The sequence below is a fragment of the Ictalurus furcatus genome, chromosome 7 (genome assembly GCF_023375685.1).
Source record: "Ictalurus furcatus strain D&B chromosome 7, Billie_1.0, whole genome shotgun sequence".
Classification (NCBI taxonomy): Eukaryota; Metazoa; Chordata; class Actinopteri; order Siluriformes; family Ictaluridae; genus Ictalurus; species Ictalurus furcatus.
In genome coordinates, this window is record NC_071261.1 from 24,411,479 (window position 1) to 24,427,640 (window position 16,162).

Below are 16,162 nucleotides of genomic sequence, written 5' to 3' on the forward strand. Positions count from 1 at the left end.
GCAGCGTTTGAACTTTCAACCTCTATGTTAGATTTCCATGTATCTCAGGAATCTCAGATTATGTCTTTCAAATCTTCCATCATGCCTTCCAGCCTGTTCTACAATTACTTCTATTAACTTTTAGTTCTGTGCTTAGAAAGTGTGGTTCTCCTCAGAGCGTTTCAGATCGATCTGGGGGGCCTAAATGAACACACGCTAACACATACATGCTCAAATAGACATCCAAGTTTATTCATGCAAACCAAGAGTATTTATACACATTGATAACAAGCAGTGCGTTTCTGCTGGTGCAGGGGCCAGACAGATAGACAAAACACACAGCACACTATGAAAATAAGTCTTTTCAAGAGACAGAAAATACATGTGCCAGCTATAAGAAAGGATGGCAGTTGATCAGCATATAGCACAGAGACACACAAACAGAAACTATAACCCAGTATTCCCCGTATCCAAGGTGTCTTAATACAGTTCATAATATGAGAGTACATAAGAGAATTTCCTTTCACTCTATTAAACTCATCTTTTATATTTTGACACATTTCTCACATTTTTTTTATTTAAAAAACTAACTTATATATATAAACTAAGATGCTGCTGCTGTAATCATAAAGACTGCTCTGTGCTCATCCCAGCCGGACTCTTATTCACTATATGCTCTTAGTATTGCTTGACGTTATTTTTTAACACCTGTATACTGTAATTATTTATACTCCCAACTATCCGATCTCACCCACGTTTCCTTTGAGTCTGTTTCCTATCAAGGTTTCTTCCTCAGGTTATCTCAGGGGTTTTTTTCCTTGCTGTTGGTGCCTCTGACTTGCTTATTAGGGATCTAAATCTAAAGTACATCCGGATTTCTGTAAAGCTGCTTTGTGGCAATATCTATCGTTAAGCTCTCTACAAATAAATATTGAACTGAATATTGAAATGAATTAGCTAGTTAACTACAACAATTAAATTGTAACTATAAAGGTCTTAAGATGAGACAGAAATGAAAGTGTTAGCAAAGATTTTATCTAGTTTTATTCAGCTTTCTAACAATAATAATTGTAATAATAATAGTAATTCAGACAAACAAAAATGTAATTCAGGTTTCTTACACTTTCCTGAAGGTTTTGTGGTATCCATATGCAATCAGAAACTGAGGTACTTTTAGCTATGTTGTTTAAGGCATAATTGCAAATCTTTCCCTAAGGGAAAAAAAATCTCTGAAAGGGCAAATTATATAAATTAATTCTTAACACTGGAGTATTTCATAAAGCAAAACTCATAAACACATTTTGAAAGGCTTAGTACCTGTCACATGGTCACTTTGCTGGTCTCTGATTGGAATAGCCAGAGAAATAAATAAGCTGAAAGCGTCAGTTGCACATTTCTAGGTAAAATATACACATGAATGGTATACATATGGAATGATACAATTTAGTTCAATTTTCAGGGGTTTTTTAGATTATACAATGACCAGATTTCATTTTAATATAACCTACTTTGACCCTTTACTCTTGAACCCAAGCACAACAAAATGAAAGGATTTTTTTTTTTTTTTATCTTTAGAGCAATCAGTTCTGTAAATTACTGAGAAATAACTAGTTGTATAGCCTCAGTTTACAGTTAACACAATTGCCTGGCCAAATGACAGTTTAAGAATGAGTTTCCAATCAAGCCACACCCGCAAGCTTCACAATACAAGGTCTGATGGAAAAGAAGAAGTTAATAAAAGACGTAGCTGCATAAAAGTATAAGACGAAGCCTTTAGTTGGCCTTCAGTTTTTCTGATGCCAATTCTGGGCATCATGTGTTATTTATCCTGCATATGATAAATAATATATACAGTATGAGTTATGCTCCACATTCTGTCCAAATTTCACATTTGTCAGACATATCTTATTTCCAGTACCGGCCACAGAGTTTGATTAAATCAGTGTAATTACCATGTTATGTTGCTCTTTTATGCTTCGCTTGGCTCTGCTATGGAAAATGGCTTGCTGTTACATCCGGTTCAATTCTGGTCTCGGCGTTTACTTGCCAAGCATGTATTGCATGTGAACAGCTCTACTCATTCAACTGGCTCTTATCTGAACTGAATATATCTTGGCTTAATGTCCAAAGGGAATTAACGTGGAAGTGCAGGAAGCTCAGTGCTGTCATCTTCTATGTTCTCTCTGTGCTCCTGTACACGTTATGTGTGGCGTGTGGTAGAAGAATATATCAGGATTCCCAGGCAGGATCAACCCTTGTTTACAGATGTAATATAAAAAAAGACGCTGAGGCTGAGCACAATTATTTATAACCTGTACGGTGTAATATTTGATGGCGGCCTCTAAATTCCTGCTGAGGTCATAGGTTCAGGCTGCGAAGCCACAGGAGTGAGACAGTAGATGTGTTTGAAATTTTACAATTTAATACAGTTTTGTAACTTTTACTAACACATGCTCACTGGATGGTCCACACACATGTAATAATGCTGTTTTCATGTGCAAGTGCGCATTTAACTTGACATATTTCAGTATCTTCCTCACATTTCTCTTTAATGTAATAATGAACATAATGTTAAAGATATAAACCAGTGTCTATAGTTTAATCACTGACAATTAAAACTGTATTTTGGGGGAGAGAAGACATGAAAAATTTTACATAGGAAAACTCTTATGAAATAAAACATGTTTCACATGAGTTTTTATTGATGAGTTTTTATATATATATATATATATATATATATATATATATATATATATATATATATATATATATATATGTATGTATATATATATATATATGTATGTATGTATGTATATAATAAGTTATCACAGGAAAACATGAAGGTTAAACATTTCAATATTTTACGCCCTGAAATACACGGTGCATGAACAATATGCGATCGCTTGTAAAAAAGAATGATTCATGTGGGAAAATCACATCTGCAAAATGAAACCACAATCTACAATGTGAAAAATTTAAACTGGAAAATAAATGGCATAAAATATACTATGAGCAAATGTTTGTGGACACCTGACAACACACCCATACAGTATGTGCTTTCTGAACATCCCTTTCCAGATTTAGTTTCCTTTTTGCTGTTATAATAACCTCCACGCTTTCTGGGAAAGCTTTACGCTAGATTTTGGAGCGTGGCTGTAGGGATTTGCTCATTCAGCCACAAGAGCATCGGTGTGGGGCGAGGGTTGAGGTCAGGGATCTGTGCAGGTCACTCAAGCTCTTCATGGAGCTCACTTTGTGTACAGGTTTGGGCCTCTTAGTTCCACTAAAGGGAAATTGCAATGCTAGAGCATACACAGACATTCTATATACTTGTGTGCGTCCAACTTTGTGGCAACAGTTTGGGGAGGAACCATTTATGGGTGTGATGGTAAGGTGTCCACAAACATTTGGCCACATAGCATATTATATGTGAAAAAATAAACCATATGTCCTACATGTGAAAAATGTGTGAAACATGAAATGTCTACAAAAGCCACATATAAAAAATTTATATGTAAATCGTGATTACTCACATGAAAAGTTTTTTTGTAAGGGAATTGTTTTTGGAGTTCTTACTTGTAATTACAAGTTAAAGGACGTTCATTTGAATTATTAAGGTCAGGAATGCTCAAGTAGAATGTATACATTTGTTTTTATTATTTTATCCAGGGCATTCTATTAAATTAGTTTTAATTTTATTTCTTTTAATTGAATTTTATTTTGACTACTTGATTGTACAGCAGTTTAAGATAATGCATGAAATAAAGGTGCTCAATTAATAAAGGTGTTGTTATTATTATTATTATTATTATTATTATCATTATTATTATTATTAAATCCATTTATGTGTTTTTACATCGCATGATAAAGCTCTGGATGTTTGTTTTTTCTTTTAGATGTGGGTGTGCATGTGCGTGTGTGTGTGCATGCATGCTTGAGTGTCCAATGCTTTGTACTGGTGACACTGGGCAGCCCCGATGAATGCATGTCATACCTCTGGGAGACACAAAGAGCAGATAAAGCCGGGAGCCGAGTGATTGAGAGACAGACGGTGAGGGAGAACGAATGAAAGAAAGAGAATGAAAGCATGAAAGTGTGGCATGTTGAAAGCTTCCTGAGAGACGTGCTGGGTGACTACTTCCTGTCTGTGCGTGAGAGTCTGTGTCCTCTCTGGACCCTGGAGGGGAGAAGCTCCTGCTCTCTGTGTTACTTTGTTCTCACTGCCAAAGTACCCCTATTGTGATAGATTTCCCCTCTTGTTCAATTACTGAACAACACACACACACACACACACAAACCCATTGACAGGTGCCTGCCACTGGTATGTGACCATTCCTTACATCCCATAATTCCCTGTCCTGTCAATCATCCCACAGATCTACACAGCACTGAAACCCAGAGAGGAAAGAAAGGATGGTTTGACTATACCGTGGCTCAGGAAAAAAGCTGCATTTGGTCACAGGAGCTGTGTTCACGCCACTGACACAACTATTTTCTGAACAAACCTCTGATCTGAAGAGCAAGGGCAGAGATCTGGTGTGTATCCGAGAGTGAGCGTGTATGTGACATACTGCACATCACTATCTGGTAGAGGGGCCAATGTGTGACATGAGTCAAACAGGCACAATGGAGCGAGGAATAAAGATTCTGCTTTGGGTTCTTTGGTCCAGTAGCATGTTCGATCACACAGGTAAGACAAATGGGTTTGTGTGCTCTAATCAGTTCTCCTTTGCTTGTTTTTTTGGTGTGTTCCATAATGTTATGAACATACTCTAATTCATTAGTTATTATATGCTCAATTATTTAAATATGATGTATTTTATATTGACTTAAGTACTCAGTTGTTAGTGTGTTAACAGACAGTTTGCAGGTATGGTCTCTGGAAGTCAGTTTTAAACAGATTTCTAAAACAGGAAAGGATTTAACCCCAAGTACCGAAGGGCAACACTATAGTCCTATTTGACCTTGTAATGTACAGGGAATATAAACAGAAACCCATACAGTGCACAGGTGTAGACCGGCTGTAACACTAATGCTGGGTGCCACATGACTCACTTTACTATCATAACAGCGAATGGCATTTGTGCATGAAAGAAAGAGAGAAAACAAAAACAGAAAACAAAAACAGAAGAATTGACAGAAAAATATCATAAAGCAGGGTGAATTAATTTTACTGAGTTTTTGAATTTCTGTATGTCTAAGCTGTCTTTCTATTAATGTAACAAAATACCCAACACCAAACATTTATGAAATCCTTAAGGTGTTGACTATATACATGTGAAGGAAAAGTATTTATATCATATTCTAGAGAAGCATGGCTTACCCTTTGGACAAAACTGACTGAAAATGATTTTAATGACGTATGGCAATTTGGTACACATATGGTTTAGGCCTTTCCTTTCATCCTCAATTAGATTATTGAAATAAAACATTATTTATTTATTTGTAGCATACTTATTCAGGGCATCAATAAATCACATTTCAGTAACAAGTTTTGCAACATATTATAATATTGTATGAACAAAGTAGACTAGGTAGGATAAATAAAATGCATATATTAAGATGTTGAACTGAGTAATTTTCTATCATTAATTTCTTACAGCAATAACAATAGCAGTAGCAAGGTTTATAAAATGGTCCTTTACTTTTCCAAATTCATACCCAATATTTTCTCCAATTCAGTATGAACAGATTAAGAACAGATTAATAATCCCAGTATAAAAAAAACATGACTAAAAAGAAAGTAACATAATTAATTTTATATTTCTTGCAGTATCAGCACGAGTCAGACCTTTAAAAAAATATATAAACATAAGCTGATTACTTGATGTCCCAATATACTTTAATACACCTTATTGTGATACATAGTTCAAAACAAACAACCACACATTTAAATGCATTAAACTTAAATACAGTATTTTGTATTTGGAAATACAGAAATATGTTTTGTGAGAGAGAAATATTTATTTCTAAAGGCAATTCAACCAGTAAACATAATGTGGATTAAAAACATAATGGTGGATTATAGCTAACGTTAACCTCATCAGAACTGTCTAATTGGTTATTTTTCAAATATATGTCTCAGAAATATTGCCTGTGCATGAGCATATGTGGTCAGATCACGCAATGCAGACCCATTGGTACTATCTAAACAAACGTGACATTTGTATGATCTATTGTAATATTCATCTAAAGTCCTCACTGTAAATGTTTCTTACCATGCCCCACACCACTTAATACACAAACATATTATGTGTGTCTGTGTGTTTAGGGGGTTCTGAGGCAGAGCGGAGGCTGTTGCAGGATCTATTTGAAGATTATAACCTGAAGGTGCGTCCTGCTCGGGTCTGGAATGAGACAGTGATGGTCAGAGTCGGCATGACGCTAGTGCAGCTCATTAGTCTGGTAGGATTTCACACACACATACACACACACACACACACACACAGACACACACACACTGTATTTCGTGTTTCAGGATGCAGGGGGAAGCCAGCTCCCTTGTTAAAATAATTAGCAAAATCAAACAACCAGTACTATTTTCCATATCTCTGGATTACATGTCAATATCGAACATGCAATAACTATGCAATATCACTATTATCAATACTGTATAGTCAATAGTACAGAGCAAGTTGTCTTGATGTTATATGCTAAAAATAAATAAATAAATAAATAAAATCTACCATGAATAGATTTAGACTATAGTGCAAGTGTACTGAAATGATCTTTGGTACTATAAGACTGTATTAAATTTAATCCTGGTACATTGTAACTCAGTTCAAAGTCTACAGAATTATGCTAAGATCACTGACTAACATCTTAGCATCCCACTACATAATGAAGGCATACAGTATAAACCTCCACTCACACTGAAACTGTCTTACAATTCAACCATTGATTACAATTGGACTACTGAACATTTACTGGGCTCAATAATAATCACAGAGGAGAGGAGCTAAAGGAAATAGTCTGATGCAATGCTATTTTCCCCAACATTTCCTCATTGTTGGCTGTGGCACCAATGAAAGGTTTAATAAAGTGCCAGGTCATGTGTGGGCCATTAGTATTCATCTAACAGGATTGAGTGTTCCACTGCTGCAGGATTTAGCCACCGCATGATACTGTCAGTGTGTCTCCTCTCCTGCAGGACGAGAAGAATGGAGAGATGACAACCAATGTATTCATGAACATGGTGAGAGGCACACTCTATTTATCTTCCTCCACCGATTCACTCTGTTTCTGTGCTGTCTTAATTCACTTGTCACTTTGTATAATTAGAATTTATTACATCTCTGTTTTGCTCCGAGCATTTTGCTCCCAACTGCTTTTTTCTTGTGACGTCTCTTATGTTCTCTGGTGTTGTAGTGCTAATTAGTGTGCTATCATTTTTACACTAATGTGTCATTCTTTGTGTGTTTGTGTATGTGTGTGGCTAAATAAAGTTTTGTTTCAAAAAGACGGCTAAATAAAATTTAGTTTTGATTATAAAAAAAAATCAATATACTAGGCTATTTCCTGTTTCCTGATAATAAACCTTCCTATGTAATTCAGTTCTCCAAAACACAGGCTGCTTATAATCTGGATGACATGTGGGGTTGGAATTGGATTTTAGAGAAATCCAATTTCCAGGAACAGTGTTAGAGGCCTGTAACGTTACGTATCACCCATGTTCCTACCCTCATTCTCTGTCTGTCTGTCCCTGCCTCCTTTTGCCTCTCCTTCCTTCCCTCTTCAGGCATGGACTGACTACAGGTTGTCCTGGAATCCAAAAGACTACGACAATATTGATGTTATCCGAATCCCCCCTAACAAAGTATGGCGTCCAGACATTTACCTAATCAACAAGTGAGTGCTCGTTGTACATATTTAAACCATGTTCATATTTAAATATAACAGCTACACATGTGTCTCTATTGTAATATGACGTCCCGCCTGTCATAGCTTCTTATTTAAGCCCATTATATATGTGACCTCTGTGTCCATGCACCCAAAGCATGGAATGCAATGTGTATGCAGTGGAAACAACAGAGTCAAAGGCAGAGCTGCACACTTATGGCTGGAAGTGGGTCAAAAGTTGTATCTGTTGTATATCAGATGTTAAAAAGCACTAAGCGAGAGTGATTTTGTCCATTTTTCAGTAACGATGGGCAGTTTGACGTTGCTCTTTATGTGAATGTGCTGGTTAATAGCGATGGAACGGTTTCCTGGCTGCCTCCAGCTATATACCGCAGCTCCTGCTCCATTGAGGTACAGCTACAACTGTAGCAATAACTGCTTACAAACAGCAATCATTCATCAGCTTAACAATATGAAACAAGCAATCATCTGATAAAAGCTAACGGTAACGCACAGCTCTATTTCTCCAGGTGGCCTATTTCCCATTTGACTGGCAGAATTGCACGATGGTGTTTCGCTCATATACATATGATGCCTCAGAGGTGGATCTACAGTACGGCCTGGATGAGGATGGAAAAGAGATTCATGAGATAGTCATAGATGAAAATGCTTTTACTGGTCAGTCCACTTCCCATGTCCGGGACTTCCTGTCCTTTGTCTGATGTTTTTTCCAGCTGCTCTGTGTCAAAATATGGCTCTCTACAAACTGCAAGGCATTATTGGTGCTGTGCATCCTGTAGAATAAATTGTTTGGATACTAACTTATTGGAGTGCATTACATTTTCTCTGATGTTGATCATCAAGAGTTCTTTAGATAATACCTAGCTTCCTAAAGGTTCTGCTAGGATCTCTCTCTGATGTGTAAATAGTTTGTAGATGGATGGATGGATGGATGGATGAATTGGTGGGCGGATGGATAGATGGATAAATGGATGAATAAATGGATGGATGGATTTGAGTGTTCAAATCCATTCATCTTTCCTCAGAGAATGGAGAGTGGCAGATCTGCCACAAACCCAGCAGGAAGAACATCCAGGAGGACCTCTATGAAGACATCACCTTCTACCTGATCATTGAGAGGAAACCACTTTTCTACATCATCAACATCATCGTGCCCTGCATCCTTACTAGTGTGCTGGCTATATTCGTGTTCTATCTACCACCAGGGGCAGGTGGGTTTGCATAGCATAGTTAAGAATTCACACTTATGCATGGTGGTCTTCAGCCAGTGTAAGTGATTCATTGTTTAGCTTTTACCACTTGTACTTGTAAAAGCCTAAAAATCTATACATATAACTTAAACATTTGGATGCCACTTGAGTCATATTTCTGCTCTATAAGATTGTATGATTAAAGCATACTTCTTTGTTGTTCCCCACAGGAGAGAAAATGACTTTGTCCATCTCTGTCCTTATTGCCCTCACTGTCTTCATGCTCCTGCTGGCTGATAGAGTCCCTGAGACGTCTCTGGGAATCCCAATTATTGTGAACTATGTGATGTTTACAATGATCCTGGTGACCTTCTCGGTCATACTCAGTGTTGTGGTGATAAACCTGCACCACAGGACCCCCAGCACACATTATATGCCCATCTGGGTGCGCAAGGTCAGCCAGCATAGTGATACTGTTAATCATTACTGCAGTAAGGTTTTGTCCTTATTCTCTTTCTTACTGTCTTGATTTATATACTCAAATACTCAATATAAATCTAGAAACATTAAGGGTTCTTCATTTGGGACCCCTTAAATGTCAATTGTAAGAACATTACGAATGAGGGTTTCCCTATTGTAAAGGAATCCACACAAAACCCTTTAATGAAATCAAGAACCCTTTACTATTCAAAGAACATTTCAAAAATGATTTCCCTTAGACTGCAGTTTGTAAGCACAAAATACATACCAAATTCCAATTACATAGACTGTTGTTTTGATCAGATATGTTAAGGCAGTGCTGAGTTAATTTTTGTTAATTTTTTTTAAAACTTATAAAGTTTCTCTGTACTTAAATATTTGGAGAATGATATAAATATTTGGGGAATGATATGTATGAGCTCAGTGACATCATGAAATGAGCACCATGTCTTTGGGCTTAGGACTGCCAAATTTAGAGGATGATGTGATACCCTGAAACCTTTAGCTGCAGAGTCGGCGTGCTAAGCTGCATGCTAACTAACTTAACAAGTTACTGACGAACAAAATCATGCTTGTTATGGTATATTTTTTGAAAGCTTTAACTAATGTCAGATAAATAACTGAAAATATACCAGTTTACACTCCGATACTGAAATCCTACTAATGTCTACCTGTGAAATATGTGAAATATGAGTTAATTTAAGATTAAATGAGAATGATAGTTTTTTTTTTTTCAAACATGTTGAGTTTTTCTTTTTAATCAAACACATTATTAATGAAAGTAGATTATTTTAAAATCACATATTTAGGGTAACCTTGAATCAAACCTTATTCCCAGTGAGAATTTACAGTTTGCTTATTATAGAATTATTGATTATCTCAGGTGTTCATCAACTTCCTGCCTCCCTACCTGGGTGTGCTCAGACCCTGCCCAGAAGAACCTGTACAGAAGGAGGAGCCTAAAGAGGACCCTCCCAATGCTAATGTTGTCTACAACCTCAGGCCCGGAGGAGAATATTTCATCCGAAAGATTAATCCTGAACTGATCGCACCATGGAGGGGAAGGTAATAAGCAGAAAAGAAGATATAATGTCCTCAATTGTCTGCTAATAGGCTGCTATCAAAGCAACCAGGGCTTTTAACACCTCAGCAGTGCCACAGGCTGATTGCCTCCGTGCCACGCCACATTAATGCAGTAATTTGTGCAAATTAACATACTTTACAGAAGGTCAACATTTCTGTATTAGAAAGTCTTTATTTTAATATTTTGAGATACTGGAGTTTTGATTTCCATGAGCTGTAAGCCGTAATCATCAAGATTAAAACGAAAAAAAAAGTGTTGAAATATTTCACTTTATGTGTAATGAATCTAGACTATATGAAAGTTCCACTTTTTGAATTAAATTACAGAAAAAAATGACCTGTATATGTAACTGTAGTTCTATGACTAAGTGCAGGGCTGCCAGGATGGTTTTCTTCAGAACTGGTAGGGTATTCCCATTTCCTTGCTTTTTTGATGAGTACCAACTGCATCACCTCATGACCATGGCCTAAAACTGGCAGTTAATAAAAGGTCCCTGCTACATTATTCTCATCTTCTGGCCTTTCTCAGGTGACCCAGGTGACCCTCCACTCAATTGCAGAACCACAGAAACCCATTCTCCTGCTTTTCAGTCTGGATTTCCAGGGTAGTTTCCTTTGGAATTGGTTGAGGACATGTTTAAAAGTCGGCATGAGTATTCGTAACACCTTCTGATACGTACCTCGCTAAACAATAACCGACAACACTCGTAAATGCTACTGATGCTGTACTTTGTTGAAAATTTGAGTCACTCAAAGTGGTGATACTGCTCCCTGTTGAGGATGAGAATCACTCAAGTGCTCATATGGTTCTTCATTGAGGATGTGAATCACTCACAGTTCTGACACTGTTCCCAATTGAGAACGAAAATTGCTCAGAAATTTGATATTGTTTTCTATTTCTCAAGGCGCTGATACTGTGTTCCACTGAGGGTGACGATTACTAAGATCACTCAAGCACACCACAAAGCGCATGGACCGGCGATAAAGCCGTTCAGTCCAAAATCTGTTAAAGTTAGATGATAAGCTCCATTGCAAGCATTACAAATGTCAGCAAGTGATGCTCAGGATATATCCATCACATTACATTTAAAGCAAGAATTGAATTGACCTATTGACCTCACTTCCTTTAGCCACCAGTTTAACCTGTCTGTGGACAGTGGAGCATCCTTATGATGTTCCCCAAAGCATATAAACAGCATGTCACTGACCTGCCAGCTGGCAGTCACTTCCACATAGTGCTTCAGAGCCTGCCCTGGACACATGGATACTAGAATTAGTCACCCAGTGTGTTCACTCATCTGACAATACAGATTTAACAATAGCAAGTTTATTATTAGCAAAGAAAGAAACGATTACAGCGCTACATCCAGCATCTTTGAATCCACTACCTCAACTCCTCGACAAGGACCTTTTAAAGACTACCCACAGAGGTGATGGCCTTGCTATTTGAACCAAGGGATGTAGAACTCGATGATTTTTGGGAAGACTGAACATAATTCCTTGGTTGCACATGTGATAATGACAGCAGAAATTAATCCAGTACAGCTTTGACATGTTGGCACTAAATGGACACCAAAAACTCTCATCCCAGCTGGTCTTATTTTCACTGTGTGTCATCTCATTTCCTCTCCTGTCACAGTGGACTAAATGTAATAGAATTGGCAGCAGACTGCTTATTAAGGAATGTCCCTGTAGAAAGAGTTCAGCTGTTAAAGTATGAAGCAGATGATTCAGAGCTCTTTATAGATCCTTATAGCATTGTGCAAAAAAAGAAATTGAACCCTCTCTCTCACACACCATCTCTCTGTCTTTTGCCCTAAAGGGATAGTCTGGCAGTAAGATGTCACTCTGTCTGTAGCATGCACTGACACTGCCCTGCTACATTGTGCGTTGAGCTTGTAAACACAGCAATGGGGTCTTCCAGTCATATGGTTGTGGTTATTTCTCTTCTCCTTGCAAAGGCATTCAATTTCAGCCCAGCTAAGCCCAGTCGCCCGCCACTGTCGCCAGCTTCTAAGCTCCTGTTTAGTTTGGGCATTAGGGCTAATCCTGCACAGTACACAAAGGGAGGGTGAAGTGAGGAGGAGCAGATAACTGCGTGAAGGAATGTAGAGAAATACTGAAGTGGCGAAATGTCAATCAAGACATTTTATTTTTTAGTGCTAAGCGCATGTAGTTCAATTAAAATGTTTTTAAGGAGATGACAGTGTTTGTGGAATTCCACGGTGTGTGTGTGTGTGTGTGTGTGTGTGTGTGTGTGTGTGTGAATGGGAGTTCCCATCTGTCTGTGGTACTAAAGAAAGAGTGGAATGTTAGCAGCCATGCCAAGCACTTCAGTAGGTCTCTCTATCATTCTTTCTTTCTCTCACCCTACAGCTCCCTTTTTCATCTCACTCCCACTGTTTCTGTGCCTCTGGATAATAATTCATGCCTTGTTGCTCGGTTCTAATGCGCTCTTCCCCTTAATTTGGTTCCTTGGTTCCCTTATAGCATTTTAACAGGTGCCTTTAAAATGCACACATGCCACATGCACTCTTGGAAGTGGAGCCTATACGTCTGTCACTGAATGATATTTCTGACCATTTTGACCTTGTGGGGATGTTTCGCTGATCCCCACGAGGAAAACTATTTTTTGTTTGTTTTTTAAAATCTTTTTACAAAAACTGAAGCTTTCATTTAAAAAGCCATTTTATACTGTTTCCATTTGGTTAGTGGCGTTAAGGTTAGGGTTAGATTGTGGTGTAGCATAATGTACCTGTGTTACTAATAATGTCAGAGGAAGGATAGTAGAAGTAAATGTGTGTGTGTGTGTGTGTGTGTACGTGTGTGTGTCTGTCTTTCTCTCTGCGGACACATTGTGTCTGTAGACATAATAACTCGTGTCATAAATTCTCCTCTATAGAGTTTCTGTATGAGATTTATACTTGTGGGAGTGGCTTCAGCCTTAAATGGAGGTGATGTGGTGATGTGGTGATGTGGTGATGTGTGCACTGCAGTTTTTGTGTAGCGGTGTCTTTGTGTAGCATCACTGAATGTGTGTATGTGTGTGTGTGTGTGTGTGTGAGAGAGAGAGAGATATGTTCCAGACATGTAGTCAGTATATGAACTCAGCTGTCTTTAGAGAACACAAAACATGAACACTATGAATATACATGTGTGTGTGTGTGTGTGTGTGTGTGTGTGTGTGTGTGTCTGTGTCTGTGTGTGCTCATGTAATTTGGCATTGAAGAGAAAGGTCACAAGTAGACTTACCACTGCAGTAATATTTATAGTGTCTTCTATGTATGTACAGTATGTGTTTGTTCATATATATATTTCTCACGAATCCTGTTTATGTCTCAGCTCAGTTAGCACAATTTTCTAAAGTTTATGGTTCTAAAATCTGTCTACGTTTTCTCCCATCCCATCCAAAGTTTGTTCCCAGCTCACGACCCAGTGGTTCTGGGATAGGCTGCAGAATTGGTGTGAAATGTTAGTGGTTTCTATTGGTTTTGGCTGGCCTTGATAATGGTTAGTAATGTAAATGGTCTGAACTTATATAGCACATTTTAACCTTAGCAGTTCATCCATTCACACACACTCACACACTCACACACCAATGACAGCAGAGCTGCCATGCTAGGCGCTAACCTGCCATTGGGAGCAACTTGGGGTTCAGTGTCTTGCCCAAGGACACTTTGGCATGTGGAGACATGTGGGCCAGGAATCGAACCGCCAACACTGTGATTAGTGGACTATAATAGTATTAGTTTTCAGTATGTTGATATCATTGTAAGTGGGGGTGGGCACAGTGGCTTAGCACATTCGCCTCACACCTCTGGGGTTGTGGGTCTGATTCCTCCCTCTGCCATGCATGTGTGGAGTTTGCATGTTCTCCCTGTGCTTCTGGGGTTTACTTCAGGTACTCCGGTTTCCTCCCCCAGGCATGCGTTGTAGGCTGATTGGCATTTCCATATTGTCCATAGTGTGTGGATGGGTGTGCACTTGTGCACTGCGATGGGTTGGCACCCCATCCAGGGTGTCCTCGCCCCATGCCCCCTGGGATAGACTCCAGGCTCCAGTGGTACAGACAATGGATGGATATCATTGTAAGCAAGTTGACGTGGTAATGGTGGCAATGTGGTAATGGTTTAACGAGTGACCAGGGACTGGCTCTACACGCATGTGATGTTTTCTAATGGCATTCAAAGATATGCTACATGGATGTGGTGGTCTCTGAGGGTGACCTTGTGGCAATAAACATTATAGTCTAATAGTGAAACTATGGTTTAATTGATTGTTGGGCTATTCTGTGAGAAGTGTAATAACTGTGCACTGCAGGCTAAGTCCAGAATGAACACACACACACACACACACACACACACACACACACACACACACACACACACATACAAATACTGATAAAGCACATTAATGATTATTTATGTTCTGTCAAAAGATCAGTTCCATCCTAGACCTGTAACTGACTCCAGAATCAACAGACTCCATTAAAACTATTAAAAGCATTAGATGCCAATATTCAAATTGGAGCATTTTTAACAGACCCCATCAGACCAAAACATATTTCTGATTAAAAATGTTTCCGGGGTGTGTGTGTGTGTGTGTGTGTGTGTGTGTGTGTGTGTTCGCATATATATGCTTTACAGTCACCCCAATAACACGGTGCAGCTGCAGAGGTTTTTTGATAGTGACAGCTACTGTCTGATCCTACCTCCTGATCTTAAATCTGCCATCGCTGCCATCACATACATGGCTGAGCAACTGAAAAAACAAGATGTGGATGATACTGTGAGTACACATACACACATACACAGACACACACACACACACACACACACACACACACAAACTCATTTAAGTTTTATGCAATAACCCTTTTCTTGACATTTCTCTCTCTCTCTCTCTCTCTCTCTCTCTCTCTCTCTCTATCTCTCTCATTAGTTAATATTTAATTTTCTACTTGCTTGTCCCGGCAGATGACTGATGACTGGCAGTACATTGCCATGGTTGTGGACCGTCTCTTTCTCTGGCTTTTCATCATCATCACCACCCTGGGCACCCTCGCCATGTTTTTGGATGCCAGCTTCAATCACACACCTGAGAACCCTTTTCCATAAGTGTATCACACACACCAGGCCAACCTGACTAAAAACACACACACACACACATACACACACACACACACAGACAGAGTCTCTCCACAGCATCTGTGACCACCCATCTGTCTCCAAATACGTTCCAGTATTTGCCTAAAACCTTAGGAACATTTTTTTTTAGTACAAACTGGATATTTTTCAGATTGTAGTTCCTTCATCACATCAGAAGAGGGCACCAGAGTGTGAGTTATGAGTTCTAGTCAGTGCAGTTGTTAGTACTGTACTTATCCTAGTTTTAATCTTGCATGGACTCATGATCAAATAATTTTCTACTTGTAATGCATTCTTTGGATTACGCAGATCACTCACGTCTTTATACAATTCCTGACGTTTCTTCTACTCATTTAATTGTGTCACTGAGGTGGGTGTGTATAGGGAACACGGTTCAGAGGAAATCATATTTTGTACATTATG

The 16,162-nt window shown here is 38.5% G+C and overlaps 1 protein-coding gene across 1 annotated transcript; it reads left to right on the forward strand.

Annotated features, from left to right (window-relative positions):
• The first annotated feature begins 4,605 nt into the window (after positions 1-4,605).
• Positions 4,606-15,942, forward strand: chrnb1l (cholinergic receptor, nicotinic, beta 1 (muscle) like). Its single transcript, XM_053630126.1, has 11 exons — positions 4,606-4,669; positions 6,251-6,384; positions 7,130-7,174; positions 7,718-7,827; positions 8,121-8,229; positions 8,349-8,496; positions 8,865-9,050; positions 9,260-9,483; positions 10,393-10,574; positions 15,239-15,380; positions 15,569-15,942. The coding sequence occupies exons 1-11, from the start codon at positions 4,606-4,608 to the stop codon at positions 15,707-15,709; spliced, it is 1,485 nt and encodes a 494-aa protein (XP_053486101.1). The 3' UTR covers positions 15,710-15,942.
• Positions 15,943-16,162: the final 220 nt, after the last annotated feature.